Raw genomic sequence first — 19,689 nt, 5'->3', positions numbered from 1 at the left:
GGGTTTCCACCTTCTCTGTAGATTACGGGAGGTTTTTTTTTTGGGGGGGGGGGGGGGGGGGGGAACTATGGGAGTGTGTGTAAGGTGATTCTAATTTATTTTAATTTTAGAATTTATGTGAGGCTGTTTAGTATAATTTTTATTTATAAATTTTTAAGCACAAATAATTTATTTAACTTTTACTTTTTAATTAATTTTTAACTTTAAAAAAATTCTATTAAACAGGGTCACGTCTATTCTAGGTTTTACACATAAATAAATAAAGGTCTATTATTTCCATTCCAGCACCATCAGTGGCGGACTCAGGGTTTTGAGCTCAAGATCTGTTCAAGTTTGATACTTCCTTCTAACAAAACTGTAATTCATCGTAATGTCAAAGGTTTACGCTCGTTGCATTTGATGGATAATTATTATTGAAGGGGCTAAATGTGAAATGGGTCGGGTCCAAGCCTTGGGCCGGCCCAATTCACTGAAGTCTGAATTTAAGTGGGCTGGATGAGTATATGGACAAACCAATTGAACCCAACTTCATGATCAACAGTCCACCCAGGTCCTCAAGCACTTAGGCCCAACCCGCAGTGGAAAGACTAGTCCAGTAGTGGTGCTGGGCTAGGCCGAGCTGCGAGACTGAACCTATGGACCGAGCAGAAAATGGGCCGAGCCCATACAAAGATATCCGAATGGATTAGCCCATCTCCATGAATGATCCTGTAAAAAGCCGAGACGAGACATAATGATGCCGAGCTGAGGCACAGCGGTACCGAGCTGAGGAAACCTCGCAAGGAAACGTAGAAGTTGTGAATGTGTGAATGTGCAAGTTGCCACCTCAACTGGTCCCCCACACCTAGAATCACGGAAGTTGTTGAATCAAAGGAATGTGGTTTGTTATCAGCATGACTACAATGAGTATATGCATTCAATGACAACTACCAGGTGGTCCCCCACCTTGAGCAATGCTAAAAGGACACCTGGCAGCATCCAAACTCCATGAACCCACCTTGCAAAGCAAGCAAGGAACACTATATATACAACATGAACTTCACATTAAAGGTAACTGAACGATTCCAAGTAAAACTACAAGCTCAACTCAATATACATTCTCTCTCCGATCACTAATTCCCACACCAGAGGGGTTATCCGGCCAACCTCGGCGAGGTAGCTCTAACGGTGCTTCTTGTGGCAAGAACCTCAGTCCCTGGATAGTCCAACCGAGTGCGGAGCCCCGATCCACTTTCATCTAGTGTAGAATCCGGTACGCACAATTGGTGCGGTGAACGTGGATCATGTCATCTCTAAGCTTTACACTCAGTTCTGGCGATGGGGATTGAGGACATTCTGCCTTCGACACATACTCTACAGACGGAGAAAACGAAGGACAAAGGTTTGGCACTCCCAACAGTCTCGGAGGAACAAACTGGAAACAATAATCGAACCCCTGAATCCGTCAAGCATCGATTACCCTTCACTGGAGGTTCTTCTCATAACTTTCTTCTGGAAAAGGATTATAGAGATCGAATCATAGACTCCATGGGGATGGAGATACAGGAGTTGAAAGCCCAACTTAAGAGGGTGTTGGGCGATCCGATGGAAAAGAAGACGAAAGCGGAGCCCTCTCGTTTGCGACGGAGGAGCTCATCCAGAGAGCCACCAGTGAAGAAGTTCCCCAGGAATGAGTCTGGGCAACAAAGCCAGCCTATCCCAGTACAGAGTGAGGCAGCAAGCAGTCACACCCGTGGGTCACGCCGAAGAAGGGCCAAGAGGCAGAAGACAGTTAGCCAACAGACTGAATACCCTCCTCAGGACCTTCGTACTTGGTTGATTGGCAATAGGCAGAACGAACAACATCGGGATCACCTGGACCGTACTGTTCACCAGAGAGAACACCGAGCGCTGGACAGGCTCGTCTCTTCGCCATTCTCCCCGGAGATTGAGACCATGAGACCTCCAAAGAAATTCACCCCACCAAAGTTCACTTCATACGACGGGAAGTCGGACCCGCTGACACATATTAGCCATTATAGACAGATGATGTCCCTATGGAACCAAGATGAGGCACTGATGTGTAAAGTCTTCCCATCCAACTTGGGAGAAACCAGACTTCGATGGTTCGATTATCTCCCCGCTGGATCGATCCATGGCTGGAAGTAGCTCTCTGAAGAGTTCCTAGCCAGGTTCGTCTCCAACACTAAGATCCCGAAAGAGCCGGATACACTGTTCGATCTCCGAAAGGAGCAGGAGGAAACGTTGCGCAATTATGGCAGGAGGTACTGGAAAGAGTACAATGACCTGGAGGAAAATGTGTGCAGCGAATAGATGGCCGTTATGTCCTTCAAACATGGTCTGCGCCCGTAAAGTAAGTTGAGACAATCACTTACCAAGCGCCCGGCCATAGCTTTGAAAGATTTGCGTGCCAGGATTGAGCAGTACGCTCGCCTCGAAGATGATCAGATCCCCATCGAGGTAGCATCAGTAGAACAAACAGCTCGGCACAAGAAGAGAACAGATCGAGGAGAACACCGACGGATTGCAGTGAATAAAGTGGATAAGTCCAAATCCCACGAAGCCGTTGTGACTGTATTCAAAGAGCCAATCTATCGAATCCTAAAAAAGATCAAGAGAGAGCCCTTCTTTGTTTGGCCGCCAAAAATGTTGGGAGATCCAACTCGGCGCAATCAGAAGCTCAGATGCACCTACCACCAAGACATAGGGCACATGACTCAGAACTGCAGGGCACTGAAGCAATACTTGGAAGACCTAGTGGCAGCCGGGCACCTAAGGGATTACATTGATCAGGATAAGGAAGTGGCCGAACTGGGGAACCTGCCACCAGAACCGAATGTTGAGCACCCACCTCAGTTGATAATAAATGTGATCCACGGGACAGCGACTCAGGAATCTAATGAGGCATTAAAAGAAGAGATCGCTAAGGCTGCACAAATTCAGAGGGTCATGTCAGTGCAGCCTGCATCGAAAAAGGTACATACAGTACCCAAATCCCCATTGTGCACTGCTTCATTTACTAGTAACGATTTAGAAGGCATACAACACCCACATACTGATGCACTGATTATAACTATGGGAATTGGAAAATGATTTGACGTAAAACGAGTCCTAGTAGATCAAGGCAATGCAGCAGACATATTGTATTATGATTTGTTCAGAAAGCTTGGTCTTTCCGAGCAGCACCTCACCCTAGCGGCAACCCCGTTGGTCGGTTTCAATTCATAGCCAGAATGGCCGCTTGGCAGAATAGTGTTGCCAGTCGTAGCGGGAACAAAAACCCTCTAGATAGAGTTCTTGGTTATTAATATACCATCCCCTTACAACGTCATACTTGGCCGCTCATGGATTCATCAAATGGAGGCAGTCCCTTCAACCTACCACCAGCTCATCCGTTTTCCAACGGAACACGGAGTAGAGCAGATCTCAGGGGATCAAGTTGCGTCCAAACATTGCTTCATGGCAGCATTAAAGGCAAAACAGCTCTATAATCGGGTACAGACGGTAGAAGTGGCCGAACAGCCAGTCTTGGAAGATGTAGGGGAAACCCAGAGGAAAAGATGGCAGAGGATTTGGAGAAAGTCTTGGTAAAAGAGGATGACCCAGAAAAGTACTTCCTTATCGGTACCTCGCTAGACGCTGATGAGAAACTTCAGCTACTGGAACTGCTAAGGCAAAATATCGAGGTATTCGCATGGTCAGCATATGATACTCCAGGGTTAGACCTAGAATTTGCTTGCCATAAGCTCAACATCAACCCTTCAGCTCGGCCCATTGTGCAAAAAAGTTGAAGATCCTCAGTCGAGCACACCGAAGCAGTAATTGCCGAAGTCGAAAAACTCCTGGCTTCAGGAGCAATCAGGGAAGTTCAGTACCCACAATGGTTGTCTAACACAGTTGTAGTCAAGAAGAAGAACGGAAAATGGAGAGTTTGCGTTGACTTCATTTGCTTGAACAAAGCCTGCCCTAAAGATAGTTTTCCTCTGCCTCGCATTGATCAACTAGTAGACTCAACAGCAGGGCATGAGCGCATGAGTTTTCTGGACGCTTATAGCGGTTATCATCAGATACCACTGTTCGGTCCGGATCAAGAAAAGACAGCATTTATCACTCCGAGAGGAACTTACTGCTACAGAGTGATGCCGTTCGGCCTCAAGAACGCCGGGGCGACCTACCAGCGGATAGTCACTCAGATATTCAAGGACCAACTGGAAAAAGCCATGGAAACTTATATAGATGATATGGTAGTCAAGAGCACGTTCGCTACAGACCATCTTATAGACTTGAGAGAAGTTTTCGACATCTTAAAAAACCATCAGCTTCGCCTCAATGCCTCGAAATGCGCTTTCGGGGTAGGAACAGGGAAGTTCTTGGGATATATGGTCACTCACAGAGGAATTGAGGCGAATCCGAGCCAAATAAAAGTAATATAAGATCTTGAAGTACCAACAAAGGCTAAGGAGCTGCAAAAATTGGCTGGAATGGCGGCCGCACTGAATCGGTTCATCAGCAAATCTTTAGATCGGATGAAGCCCTTCTTCCAGCTTTTGAAGAAAATAGCAGCATTTGAATGGAGTTCCGAGTACACCGAAGCACTGGAAAGTCTCAAAAAATACCTCAATACACCTCCCCTTCTGTCTACTCCAGAGCCAGGAGAGGAGCTGTACCTCTATCTAGCTGTCTCAGATCATGTCATAAGCGCAGTATTAATTCGAGAGGTTAACAAGGAACAGATACCTGTATACTACGTTAGCAAGACTTTACTAGATGTCGACACACGGTATCTACCATTGGAAAAGTTAGCTTACGCGCTGCTTATCTCATCGAGGAAGTTACAACATTACTTCCAGGGGCATACCATCAATGTCCTCACTGAATTCCCCCTCAGATCTGTATTTAACCGAGCCGATTTCTCTGGCAGAACAGCAAAATGGGCAGTAGAACTTGGCGAGTTTGACATTCGGTATCAACCCAAGACAGCAATTAAGGCCTAGATCTTAGCAGATTTCGTCGTAGAATTTGTTCCCACCCAGAGTACCGAACCAGGGAACCCAAGTTCGGCACAGGTGCCACGCATCAACGAACAAGGAAAGCCCTGCGCTTCGGAAGCCTGGAAACTCTTCATCGGAAACATCTGGCAGCTCTATGTTGACGGGTCGTCTAATAACCGAGGTTCGGGGGCAGGAGTAGTACTTATCTCACCAGAAGGATTTATCTAAGAACAGGCCCTCAGGCTCGGTTGGAAGGCTTCGAACAACGAGGCAGAGTACGAAGCGTTGTTGGCTGGCTTATGCAGTGCCGAACACTTCAGTGCAGAACAACTTCTTGTTTTCAGCGATTCACAATTAGAGGTAAACCAGCTTTCTGGGGTCTACGAAACATGGGATGAAAGAATGGCCATGTACGCAGGCAAGGCCAAAGAATTACTCAAAAAGTTTCAATCCATACGAGTGGAACGAATTAGTCGGGACAAAAATGGCCATACTGATGCTTTGGCTTGTCTCGGCTCATCAGTGGATACCAAAGATGCCAGAAAAGTTTGGGTTGAGTTCGTGCCAGAACCGAGCTGGATGGATCTAATACTTGCTTTTCTAAAATCTGGTACTCTCCCCGAAGACAAAAAAGAAGCCAACAAAGTCAAACACAAGTCAGCTCGGTTTTGGATCTCACCATCTGGGAAGCTGTACAGACGCTCCTATCTTGGCCGTTATCTTCTATGTGTGCATCCAAATCTGGTCGAGAATGTTCTCTACGAAATTCACGATGGGATTTGTGGATGCCACGTTAGCGGAAGGTCGCTGGCGCATCGAGCCCTCACTCACGGGTATTGGTGGCCACGGATGCAACAAGATGCTCAGCAGTACATACAGAAGTGTGATAAATGTCAGAGGTTTGCTCCATTCATTCATCAGCCAACCAAAACTCTCACCCCACACACTAGCCCATGGCCCTTTGCCCAATGGGGTTTGGATATTGTCGGACCATTGGCGTGAGGCATTGGGAACAGGCGATTCTTCATTGCAGCAACTGACTATTTTACTAAATGGGTTGAAGTCGAGGCATTGGCAAATATCAAAAAGGCAGATACGAAACGGTTTGTTCTGAGAAATGTGGTGGTGCGTTTTGGTATCCCGCGGGTACTGATTACGGACAATGGAACACAGTTTGATGGTAAGATCTTCAGAAAGTTATGTGCCGACCTCAGGATCGAGTATAAGAACTCTTCTCCAGGGTACCCGTAAAGCAATGGACAGGCAGAAGCCTCAAACAAAACCATCATCAACGGAGTAAAGAAACGGCTTGAGCATGCCAAAGGAAAATGGGTTGAAGAGTTATCCACGTGCTATGGGCATACCGAACCATAGCACGGCGATCAACGGGGGAAAACATTACTCACTAACTTACGGAATGGAGGCCGTCATCCCACTCGAAGTCGGCCTCCCAACCCGTCGGTCTAAATTGTTTAAGAGCACCAGTAATGAAGAAGCTATTGCATAAGCACTAGATATGGCAGAGGACCGAAGAAAAGCAGCACTGATTAGACTTGTAGCGTATCAACAGCAGCTTATCAAGAGTTTCAACCAAAAAGTTTTCCCAAGGCAATTTACACCAGGAGAACTGGTCTTGAGGAAAGTTATGGATCACAAAAAGGTACCTGGCGAGGGCAAACTTGGGCCTAACTGGGAAAGTCCCTACAAAGTCACAGTTGTCATTGGAAATGGAGCCTACTACATAGAGGATCTTAATGGCAGAGCTATACCTCGGCCCTGGAGCGTAACAAATCTCAAGAAATACTATCAATAGAATTGTCCCCCACCCTCTCTATCAAAATGTAAAGGCATTTATCTGTTGACCAATGCAAATGCTTTCTCACTTCTCTCAAATTTATCAAATTCTTGTAATTAGCTTTGGTTCTTACCAAACGGAAATAGTTTTGATGTTTACCAAACGGAATTAGCTTTGGTTCTTACCAAACGGAATTAGCTTTGGTTCTTACCAAACGGAATTAGCTTTGATGCTTATCAAACGGAATTAGCTTTGGTTCTTACCAAAAGGAATTAGCTTTGATGATTATCAAACGGAATTAGCTTTGGTCCTCACCAAATGGATTTAGCTTTGATGTTTATCAAACGGAGTTAACTTTGGTCTTAACCCAAATGGACTTAGTTTCAGAATGACTGGACGGAATTTAAATTTGGTTAGCACTCAAACATGCTAAGTGGAATTGCTTGGTGGAATAATGTTTGGCAACTAAATTGGACTATAGCCAAGTGAAATTGCTTGGTGGAAACCACACTAACATATCTTAAGTAAATGTCTTTGAATCCACAGAATTCCTTATGTACCAACACGTCAACACTTCAGTACTGATTTAAACAAACAGAGTTGGAACAAGCGTGACCAAGCTCTGTCAGGAGCAAACTCCCAAGATTAGTCTTACTCAACTCCAGGTGGGGGTAAACAATTGTTTTTCAAACCAACCTGGACCTGAGTAAGACACATCTTCATGCCTTTATCTAATTCAAACGCATCTGCGCTATCAAAGTTGCAACAGACTTAAGCAGTTCTATCTAAGAGCACAATCTTCAGTACCAATCTTACTTAGCTCCAGGTGGGGGCAAACAATTGTTTTCTTTTAAAACCAACCTGGACCTAAATAAGATACACTTACAAACTCAAGCACAGCCATACCACATATCCGTTAGCCACACCGAGCATCAGTTCGGCCCCGAGGTCCCAACAGTGCTCGGCCGGGGGCAAACAGTACAAAGCCACACCGAGCATCAGTTTGGCCCGAGGTCCCAACAGTGCTCGGCCGGGGGCAAACAGTACAAAGCCACACCGAGCATCAGTTCGGCCCCGAGGTCCCAACAGTGCTCGGCCGGGACAAACAGTACAAAGCCACACCAAGCATCAGTTCGGCCCCAAGGCCCCAACAATGCTTGGCCGGGGACAAGCAGTACAGAATCAGACAGAGCATCTATTTAAAAGCAGTACAAAACCAGACCGAGCATCTATTCGACCCCGAGGTCCCAACAGTGCTCGGCCGGGGGTAGGCAGTATAGAAAACATTCAGACATAAAAGCCAAACAACATCAGACTATAAGTTCAAAGAGAAATTTCTATCATTCAACAAAAAGCACAGATGGCCTCATAACCAACAGTAAAGAAAAGAAAAGAGAAAAGAAAAATTGTCTTGGCAAGTGCAGAAAGAAGGCTCGTCCTAGAGACCGAGCCACGATACATCAAAACAGAAAAGTAAAAAAGTTCAAATCCTTTCAACATCAACTTTCAGTAACAGAGGGAAACTCAAGAGCAGCATCAACAATTTCGTCCAGGCCGTCTGGGGGACGAAAAGTAGAGGCAGCTCCAACTTCCTGAGAAGTAGAAGCCTCCTTAACCACATCTCCCGTGGCTTCGGTCTCCAGGGTTTCAATCCCTTCAACATCCACCGTTTCAGCGGCAGCATTACTGCCCTAGGTCTTGTTTGCAGAATCAGTTTCTGGGGAAACTTCGGCTGGAAGAACAACAGGGGTGGAAACAGTATTCGAACCCAAGGATCTCGAAGGAACGGGAACATCCTAAAACAGGGAAGAGCCTGCAAGAACCAGCGCAGCAGCCAAAGCACTCATCCAACCCTTTAGAAAGAGCTTGTCTCACAATACTAGCACTTCCTCCTTATACGCCGCCCCAGCTTCATCCCAGCCTTGTTGCCAATGCTTGGCCTCCAAAGCAGAGCGCTCGGCAGCCATCACGGCAATAACGGCTTCCAGTTCGGCCACATTCCCCTCGAGTTGAGCCTGTGTCCCAATAGCAGCCTCCTTCGATTTTTCAGCTGAAGCAATAATCTTGTTCAACCGAAATGCTTCCCTCTCCGCGGTTCGGCGTCCTTCCTTCTCTGTCTCCAAGCTTACCGTCAGTCTCTCAGCGTTCATTGCGGCCTCCAGCACCGCCCTTTCTAGTTCTTCAGCACGGGTAATAGACAGATGCATTCTCTGGATACACTGCAAAGGACAACGAAGAACTAAGAGAAAAGGAGACAACAACGCAACGATAAAGACAAGTAAAATGAGGAAACACTTACAGCGGTCATCATCTGAAGGGTCCCCTTCAGGATAGGAATATCACGGGGCCTATTATGGTCGGCCATGTCAACCGGCATCAACAAAAACTTAGTCAAATCAAAGGCAAAATCTTATGAAGCAACAACTGAATCAGAAGTGGAAATGGGCCTGCCTTTATGCGACATTGGCGGCTCCCATTTCTCAAAAGTCTCATCCTCAGCAGGATCCTCAGAAGCTTTCCCCACCACTGCTTTGCCAGCCTCTCTTCTTTTCTTTTTTGCTCGCACAGCGACCGAAGCTGAGGGCTCGGCAGCAGTCGCAGAGGTCCCAGAAGCTCCCACCTCCATCTTCACTTCCATTAGGCTCTTCGCCTCGGTCCTTTCCGGAGGGGTTTCCAAAACATCAGAGGCTCCGAAAGCCTCCGCCTCTAAATCCACCAATACTCTTCTCTTTGCCACAAACCCGCCCCCTGCGAAACTGGGGGCAGGGGAGGGCGCTCTCTTAGAAAGTGCACCTTGACTCCTGCAACGGTTCGTGACCAAATGAGTGAGAGACGTGTCGGTCTCGGTATCAGAGTCCAGAAGGGCAGCAGCGAGCCTCGCCTTCTTTGGAATAGTGAAACGGTAAGTAGACTGGTATTCTAATAACTCGGGTGCAGATCTCTTTTTATACCTCAGGGTCGCTTTTATGGCTTCAGCATTCTCTCGGTTCGGTCTTCGTTGGAAACGAGAGGCCTTTGTAAAAAAGAAGTGATCCATTAGAGCAACATCCAAAATAAAGTAAGAAATACAAAAGGCATTAGAAGGAGAGGCCCGAACCTGGGTAGCCGTCTTTCTGGGGCATCCTCTCAGACTGAAACTCAGTTCCGGCGGGGAACTCCCAGTTTCCACCAACTTGTAAGAAATCATCGTTGTGCTTATCTGAATCGGGCAACCCAGTAACCAAATGGCAATCAAACAAGCGAGCACGCAAGTAATACGTGCTGTGGTCTTTGTTATGAGAAAGAATATAACAACCTAAGATATTGTAACAACCCTCGTCATTGTTTACTGATTAACTACCGATTACTGCTAAACTGAGACTGATTATGATAAGTAATGGAACTGGTTGAAATACTGAACTGACCGACTGAAATCTGAAACTGATTGATTAACTGTATCTGTTTAAATACATTTCTATTTGTTTGACTATCTGTTCATATTTTTTTTTTTTGTGTTTAAACTGCAAATTGAAGGCCTTATCGGCGGCCGAACCAGGAATCGATTAATGTTCTGTATTAGTTAGAATTTATAGGATTTTATAGCATATTTAATTAAAAGGTGATTTAGTATGATTAATTTGGATTAAAATGAGTTGAATTGCAATAGTTGGCTTAATTACAACCTTGCCATCTCTAGTGGATCACTTAGGCAACATACTTGGAGGCTTGTATACATGTAAACAAAACATTTCTTCTCCCATTTCTTGCACACAACCGACCTAGAGGGTAAGAGTGAGGGAATTGAGTTCAAGTGAGAGTCTAGCTTGGAGACTTGGAGAACTTGTAGGAGATTTGCCTAATTGAACTTCTACTCTTGTAATTGAAAAACTAGGCAAGGAAATTCAACCCCTCATTATTGTGTTTAAGTTGATTCCTGCATGGTTCATGTCCAATTGAAGGGTTAAGTCACGAATTGGTTCAAAAGTGTTGAATTGAAGCTTAATTATTGCATGCATGGTATACTCTTGCATTTTAGAGCTTGGTCTTCATAAATTTGCCACATGCATGTTCATAATTTTACATTAGACCATGAATTCATCATTTTTTTGTAAGAGTTAGCTCATTTGAGCTTGTATTTAAAGCTTTGAATTGGTTAGATTCATGCATGTTTGCATGTTTCTCATATTCATGGAAATTGGTTTGAATTGGATTTATTTGAAACACCCTTGGACCTTGATTTTACAAATTGAGCTTTGAATCATGTTAAAGTATGAGTTTTGATGTGTTTTCTGGAAAATTGGCCCAAGAGGATCGAAATTTATGGTTTAAAACTTGGTTTTGAGCTTGAGGTGCAAATCTGGAATTTCCAGAATTTGGACTCACGCTCGAGCGGGGTGACTGGCGCTCGAGCGTGGAAATCGTGCTCCCAGCATTTTGCTCTGTTTTGAAGTCCGCTCAAGCGGAATAATTGACGCTCGAACGGGACTTTGTGTCTCATGCTCAAGCGGGTGTCGAGCGCCCAATCGAGCGTGATTTTCGCCTATCCAGCACTTTTGACTGTTTTGCAGAACGCTCGAGCGGGTAAGTCTACGCTCGAGTGGAAACCTTTGTCTGCATATCCGCTCGAGCGGAGTAACCTACGCTCGAGCGTGACCCCTGTTTTCTGAAAAGTTTGAAAATGCTTTTTCAAGTGCATTTTTGCATCCTCATCTCATTCTAAGCATTCTTAGGCCTAGTTTAAGGCATCTTAATGAGGATATAGATGTAGGACACACCGAGGCAAATTAGGGATTAAGTTATTATCTTTCTCGACTGCGTAGCTTAGTGTGTGTTCAACCTGTAAACTGTGTAGGGTTGGCAACTGGGGACGCGCTCTAGCTTTACCATAGCCCAGAACTCTGTGAGTAACAACTGTGTAAAGATATGTTCAAAATGATTATCTTCTAAACAATTGAACTGTACTGCTTCCTGAACTAATACTGTTGATTGAATGAATGTATGTCCTATATTCTGAACTGTACTGTGGCATCCTTAGCAACTACTGTTTACTGTTTACTGTTACAGAGATCTCTGTCGGTTCCCTTGTTGGAACCACTACTGTTACTGATTGATGGCCATCATTTACTGTTCGGTCTTTCAAGATCTACTGTTTACTGTACTGTTATGCTAATGGATGTACCATATATGACTGTACTGACTGAACAACTGAAATACTGATTTAATGAACTGCTTTCATTACTATAAGGACATTCATTCTTAACCCCTTTACGCATTGTGTTATTCACTGGGCTTTAGCTCACTGCTCATATATATATATGTAGGTGTACAGGCACCAGACCGCAGCTAGGAGCGTCGGGGTAAACTCCAGTTTTGTCGAGCCAACCTATGTGCCTGAAAGCGAGGTTCCGAGCCTGTCAAGTTATGGCTTAGGGGTGTTGTAGTTCCCCCTTTTGTCTCTGTAACCGTTTTGTAGACTGTACTGTACTGTTTAATAGGGATTAGGTCCGTGAACTAAATGATTGTATATATGTACATACTATTTTGTCTGATTGTATATATATATATATATATTTGAATGAAAAATCTTTTTGCATACAGACTGTCACAGCTCATTGGACATTGTTTATTGACTGTATTGGCTTCCGTCAGCCCCTGTACTCTATATTACTGTATTATTGTTAAACAGGCCTTGGGTAATCTCGGATTACTGGTCGGTTATGGTACTAAACCCATAGGGGCGGGTTTGGGTCGTGACAGAGTGGTATCAGAGCGATACTTACCATTAGTTATACCGCACACACGTGTCCAAATGAGCTATAGGATGTCCTAGAAAAGCGATTAGGGCATTACATGAGCATGATAAGTGTGTGGCTATGACATGACTGAATATATGCTAATGTGTTAATCTGTTTAAATGAACGACTGCCTATGTTAATAACTGTTATAACTGCCTATAGTGAAATGGATAATGCGAGAACTGCAAATGAATCTGAATCCTCATCCTCTGAGGCAAGAATGGCAAGACTGGAAAGAATGATGGAATTAATAACCGAAAGACTGGACCAACAACAGAATCAACAGCCCCTACCTCCTTCTCCGGTACAGCCGGAACAGAATGCTAATGTTAATGATGGGGACATAATTGCTCTCACCCACAAGTTCAGCAAAATGAAACCGCCATCCTTTCAGGGAGACCTTGAACCGTTAAAGGTTGAAGCATGGGTTCTTGAGACTGAAAAATTGTTTGAGGTTTTTCCGTGCTCTAAAGAACATAAAGTGCTATTGGCGACCTTTACTCTGCAGGAAGAAGCTAGAAAGTAGTGGATGCTTATCTGTAATGAAAATACTGTTATGACTTGGGCTCAATTCAAAGGAGCCTTCTTCGAGAAGTATTTCCCTCAGTGTATTAGGGATAGAAAGGTGACTGAGTTTGAACAACTGAAACAAGGCACCATGTCGGTGGCTGAATATGAGACAAAGTTTACTGAACTTGCCCGTTATGCACCATATATGGTGGACACTGATTATAAGAAGGTCAGGAAGTTTGAAGGCGGCCTTAATGTTGCAATACTCGACAGAATTAATGTTTTGAAGCTACCGAACTATGTAAATGTTCTTGACCGAGCCTTGATGGCTGAATCGAACATCGAGGCACTGAAAACTGAAACACCAGCGTCTGAATGGCGTGGTAAAAGGTAGGATTTTAAATTCAAGAAAGGCAAGCATAACCCATTGAACAAGAAACAGAATACGGGGTCAACAACTAGCCCCAGCCAAGGAAGTGGTTTCATACCACCCTGTTCTGAGTGTGGCAAGAAGCACAAAGGGTTCTGTTATAAAATATCTAGAGCCTGCTACAGGTGTGGCAAGGTGGGCTACATGGTTAAAGACGGCCCCTCTGCTCCACAAGCCAATAGTAAAGCTGCACCAAGTGTGGCAGCATCAACTGTTGCACCAAAACCGAACCCAAAAGCTACCGGGAAAGAGCCCATGAGGCAAGGCCGAGTGTTCGCCCTAGTACCGGGAGACGTGCAGAATACCGAGACCGTTATGTCCGGTATTCTCTCTATTTGTACTCAAAATGCTTATGTACTGATTGATTTGGGGTCTACGCATTCGTATGTGTCGCATGCTTTTTCACGAATACTGAATAGACCATTAGAACCCATGAATTATCTGTTAGCTGTATCATCACCCATTAGGGAATCTATGACCTGTGCATATATGTACCCCACTTGTGAAATTATTGTTGGAGATGCACATTTGTTTATTGACTTACTGCCTCTGAACATTGATTATTTTGACGTAATATTGGGAATGGACTGGTTAGCGAAATACCATGCTACCATAGACTGTGTAATGAAACAAGTAGTTTTTCGTCCACCGGGTTTACCCAAATTTGTGTTTAATGGGGTTGTGAGTAGTACCTCCTCCGTATTTGATTACATCTGTGAAAGCTGTTAAATTGATTAGAAATGGGTGTAAGGGATATCTGTGTTCTGTATTGACTGTATCTACTAATGATAATGCTAACATGAATAGTATTCCTATAGTCAGAGAATTCCTAGATGTTTTTCCAGATAATCTGCCAGGGGATTTGACTGACAAAGAGATTGAATTTACCGTTGATGTGATTCCGGGAACGCAGCCAGTATCTAAAGCTCCTTACCGAATGGCTCCAACTAAACTGAAAGAATTGAAAGTGCAACTGCAAGAACTGCTGGATAAGAAGTTCATCAAGCCTAGCACTTCGCCATGGGGCGCTCCTGTTCTATTTGTAAAGAAGAAAGACGGCTCACTGAGACTGTGTATTGACTACCGTGAACTGAACAAGGTAACTGTGAAAAATAAATACCCATTGCCACGAATTGATGACTTATTTGATCAGTTACAGGGTGCTCAAGTGTTCTCTAAAATCGACCTCAGATCAAGATACCATCAGTTGAAAGTTAAATCAGAGGACATTGACAAAACTGCTTTTCGAACAAGGTATGGACATTACGAATTTTTAGTTATGCCTTTCGAAGTTACCAATGCACCTGCTGCATTTATGGACCTCATGAACAGAATCTTTAAACCATACCTTGATGACTTTATTGTAGTATTCATTGATGACATACTGATTTACTCCAAAAGTATAGAAGAACATGAACATCATCTGAGACTTGCCCTACAGACCTTAAGAGAACAGAAACTTTATGCTAAACTGTCTAAATGCGAATTTTGGCTTGATCATGTTATGTTTTTGGGGCATGTTGTTAGCAAAGATGGAATTTTCGTTGATCCACATAAAATTGAAGCTGTAGTAGACTGGCCTAAACCAACAAATGTGACAGAAGTCCGAAGCTTTTTGGGACTAGCCGGATATTACAGAAGATTTGTCAAAGATTTCTCCAAAATTGCCTTACCGTTGATTCAGTTAACTCAGAAGGGGATATCGTTTGACTGGACTGACCAAAGGGAATCTGCTTTCCTAGAGTTGAAAGCTCGACTTGTAACTGCACCGGTTCTTACCCTACCTTCAGGTATGGACGGTTATACTGTATTTAGTGATGCTTCTCATAAGGGTTTGGGATGTGTTTTAATGCAGAATGTAAGAGTTATTGCTTATGCTTCCCGACAACTGAGACCGCACGAAAAGAACTACCCGACCCATGATCTGGAACTTGTTGCAGTAGTATTTGCACTGAAAATCTGGCATCACTATCTGTATGGGGCGACATGTGAAGTATATACCGACCACAAAAGTTTGAAATATTTCTTCACACAGAAAGAACTGAACATGAGACAGTGGAGATGGCTAGAACTGATTAAAGACTATGACCTACATATTTTGTACCATCCAGGAAAAGCCAACACCGTTGCCGATGCACTGAGCCGAAAATCAATTGGAAATGTAGCCTGTTTGCTCACCGGGCAGAAGGAATTGCTTTGTGACCTTGAAAAATCTGAAATTGAAATTGTGTTACGAGAACAAGGTGAAACCTTAGCTGCTATTTCTGCTCAACCAGCATTGATTGAAAAGATTAAAGAGAAACAGCAACTGGATGACTTCTTGAAGAAGATTATCGAAGAAAGGGAAACTAAACCCAGACCGGGCTTTGGATTTGAAAGTAATGTAATGAAATTTCAAGAAAGATTGTATGTACCAAATGATTCTGAATTGAGAAGAAGAGTTCTGCAAGAGGGCCACAATTCAAAATTTTCTATCAATCCAGGGAATACAAAAATGTACCAAGACCTGAAACTGAATTTCTGGTGGCCGGGAATGAAGAAAGAAATTGTTGATTTTGTATCGAAATGTCTTCATTGCCAACAAGTCAAAGTCGAACATCAACGACCCGCAGGCTTATTGCAGCCCTTACCGATACCGGAGTGGAAATAGGAACATATCACCATGGATTTTATTGTGGGATTGCCTCGCTCCAGTAAAGGTATGGACTCAATTAGGGTTATCATTGATAGACTGATTACCTGTTAAGACAATTTATAATACAGACAAATTGGCTATACTCTATATTGATGAAATTGTTAGACTGCATGGAGTGCCTGTGTCTGTTGTTTCTGACAGGGATTTGAAGTTTACATCGAGATTTTGGCAAAGCTTACAGACTGCATTGGGTGCTGAATTGAGACTGAGTAGTGCTTATCATCCTCAGACCGATGGCCAGTCAGAAAGGACCATCCAGACTCTGGAGGATTTACTGAGAATGTGTGTCCTTGATTTCCAGGGAAACTGGGAAAGTCATTTGCCATTGGCTGAATTCGCTTACAACAACAGCTATCATTCAAGTATTGGTATGGCGCCTTTTGAGGCATTGTATGGCAGAAAATGTAGATCTCCGATTTGCTAGACAGAAGTTGGAGATGGGCCTTTGCTTGGGTCCGAGATTGTATACGAAACAACTGAGAAAGTGAAACTGATACAACAGAGACTGAAAACCGCACAGAGCAGACAGAAAAGTTATGCTGATGTCAGAAGACGGGATAGAGAATATGAAGTGGGTGATCACGTGTTTGTGAAAGTGACACCGATGAAAGGCCAGACTCGTTTTGGAGTCAAAGGCAAATTAGCGCCGAGATACGTCGAACCATATGAGATTATTAAGAAAATCAATCCGGTGGCGTATCAAGTTGCGCTTCCGCCTGAAATGGAGCATATGCACAACGTCTTCCACATTTCTATGTTGAGGGACTACCTCCGGGATCCTTTCCATGTGATAAAGCCTACTCGTGTAGTGCTGAGCGATAACTACACTTACGAGGAACGGCCTATTCAGATTGTAAACAGACGGATCAAGAAATTGAGAAACAAAGAGATCCTGTTAGTAAAAGTTGACTGGCAAAACCATAGTGGCATGTATGCCACTTGGGAGAGGGAAGATGACATGGCTAAAAGTTATCCTGAACTATTTTCACTTAATCTTGTTTTCTTCCAAAACGAAGGTAATTCGAGTTTAGAGGACTAAACTCTTTTTAAGGAGGGGAGACTGTAACAACCCTCGTCACTGTTTACTGATTAACTACCTATTACTGCTAAACTGAGACTGATTATGATAAGTAATGGAACTGGTTGAAATACTGAACTGACCGACTGAAATCTGAAATTGATTGATTAACTGTATCTGTTTAAATACATTTCTATCTGTTTGACTATCTGTTCATTTTTTTTTTGTGTTTAAACTGCAAATTGAAGGCCTTATCAGCGGCCGAACCAGGAATCGATTAATGTTCTGTGTTAGTTAGAATTTATAGGATTTTATAGCATATTTAATTAAAAGGTGATTTGGTATGATTAATTTGGATTAAAATGAGTTGAATTGCAATAGTTGGCTTAATTACAACCTTGCCATCCCTAGTGGATCACTTAGGCAACATACTTTGAGGCTTGTATACATGTAAACAAAACATTTCTTCTCCCATTTCTTGCACACAACCGACCTAGAGGGTGAGAGTGAGGGAATTGAGTTCAGGTGAGAGTCTAGCTTGGAGACTTGGAGAACTTGTAGGAGATTTGCCTAATTGAACTTCTACTCTTGTAATTGAAAACCTAGGCAAGGAAATTCAACCCCTCATTATTGTGTTTAAGTTGATTCTTGCATGGTTCATGTCCAATTGAAGGGTTAAGTCACGAATTGGTTCAAAAGTGTTGAATTGAAGCTTAATTATTGCATGCATGGTTGTAGACGAGCCCGCGTGGGCCTCATGCTACAGTTCGGACTCGATTTGTGTCACGGTTCTTAATCTGAACCAAAGAGTCCAAATCTGGCAAATCGTTTTGAGAAACAGATTTTTGAAAAAGTAGTGCCAAACATGGACTGCTTTGCCAGATACAGAGTCGCCACCTAAATATTTTTTATGGGAGAATTTAGGAAACCCTGACTCGGTGCCGAAGGCCACATGTCCGTCATCACCGGAGTTGTCTCGGCTCGGGAGCTTGGGTACGATCGGGGAAGGTCAGCTATGAGCACCCCCTTTCGCCCGGTCCGAAGACCGGCCTCTACTAACCGTGATATCCGTTTTTTGAAAACTTTACGTGTTCTTAACCCGTTATTAGCCTAGAATTACTATGTTATGCGCACAGCAAACAAGTATAGACTAGATTGCCTAATTTGGAAATAAACATTGCATATCCGTTCGGTTTGAAAATGCTTTGGAATTTGCTACTCGTAAGTAGGCTAAAATACAGATTTCAACGAGTTTTTTCCAACTCAAACAATCCAACCTTCACCCACAGGCATTCAAAACAGTTTAACACATAAGCATCTAGCCACATGTTAAGCATGCTGTCATGGCAACATTCACACTCATGCGATATGCTAAAGCATTAAAATACTTACATAGTACTCCATGCCAAAACAAAGAACTTGTTAGCAAACATGCATGATCCAAGTCCATGTTAAGTGCCTAATGCATCGCATACAAAATGTTGCTAGAATAGGCTCGGCTATCCTAAACATGTCATGTGAAAATGCCCTCCTGGGCTGCTCCTTATCCTGGTCAAACAGACCTTGCCTCATTGCATCTTCGATTTGTACCCCCATATCGTGTAAATCTGAGAAAGTGGGAAAGGGGATTACAATCATTCTCTGCATTAGCTTAGGCTGGAGATTGCGCACAATCATCCGTATTTGATCCTTATCTGTTGGCCTAATGGTCATCATTGAGGCCTTGGCCCTCCAGCGGGCCACGAATTCTGAGAAGCTCTCCTTAGGCTCCTGCCTCGTCGTCTCAAGATCACGGGTCGTAATCTCGATTTGTGTATTGTATGAATATTGTGCGACGAAGGCCTCAGCCATCTCATCCCAACTTCTCTTGACGTCATCCTCCAATTTTGCATACCATGCGGCCGCTACACCCGACAGGGTCCGGCCAAACAAAGACAGCTTCTGCAATCTAGTGAGGCCCATTGGTCTTAGGACGTCTGAAAATAGTCGCAGGTGTACCATGGGATCCTCAGATCCGTCAAAACGATCGATTTGTGGCATCTTAAACCGATCTGGCAGCGTCACAGCTGCGTCAGTGTACCCGTCCTCAATGCCCGGGATGGACTTTACGCCTTGAGATTTCTTAAACAGCTTTTCAAGCTTGCTCATTTTTAATGCCATGGGGTCCACCTCGGACTCGAAGGGAGAATCCGATTGATTGATAGGAGTGGGCGCTTTGGATAGTTGAGGCGGGATCGGGGGCGGAGCTGGCCCCGTTGGAAGGTCGGTATCATCCTGGACATGGGTTGCCTCCCCGAGTATGGGAACTCTTGGTGGGGGAGGAGTCTGGTGCGAAGTAGATACTCCAGTTTGCTGCTCCAATCTGGCAATTGTCTCTGCCTGTTGGGTTATGGCCACAGCCTGTTGTTTGGCGAATTCCGCTTGACGGACAGCGTCTTGCTGCATGGCTTTCATACTATCTTGGAGTTGGCGCACC

General features: G+C 44.0%; 1 protein-coding gene across 1 annotated transcript; it reads left to right on the top strand.

The window, feature by feature from the left end:
- Nucleotides 1-2,646: 2,646 nt before the first annotated feature.
- Nucleotides 2,647-3,093, top strand: LOC114320515 (uncharacterized). Its single transcript, XM_028267586.2, has one exon. It carries the CDS (start codon nucleotides 2,647-2,649, stop codon nucleotides 3,091-3,093), a length of 447 nt encoding a protein of 148 aa, XP_028123387.2.
- Nucleotides 3,094-19,689: the final 16,596 nt, after the last annotated feature.

The sequence above is a fragment of the Camellia sinensis genome, chromosome 10 (genome assembly GCF_055761805.1).
Source record: "Camellia sinensis isolate YWXY chromosome 10, ASM5576180v1, whole genome shotgun sequence".
NCBI classification, from domain to species: domain Eukaryota; kingdom Viridiplantae; phylum Streptophyta; class Magnoliopsida; order Ericales; family Theaceae; genus Camellia; species Camellia sinensis.
Note: the sequence above shows the minus strand (reverse complement) of the source record. Positions and strands in the feature narration are given on the sequence as shown.

What these genes read in the sequence shown, in the direction of transcription:
- LOC114320515 (XM_028267586.2), top strand. Translation starts at nt 2,647, where the DNA reads ATGTTGGGAGATCCAACTCGGCGCAATCAGAAGCTCAGATGCACCTAC.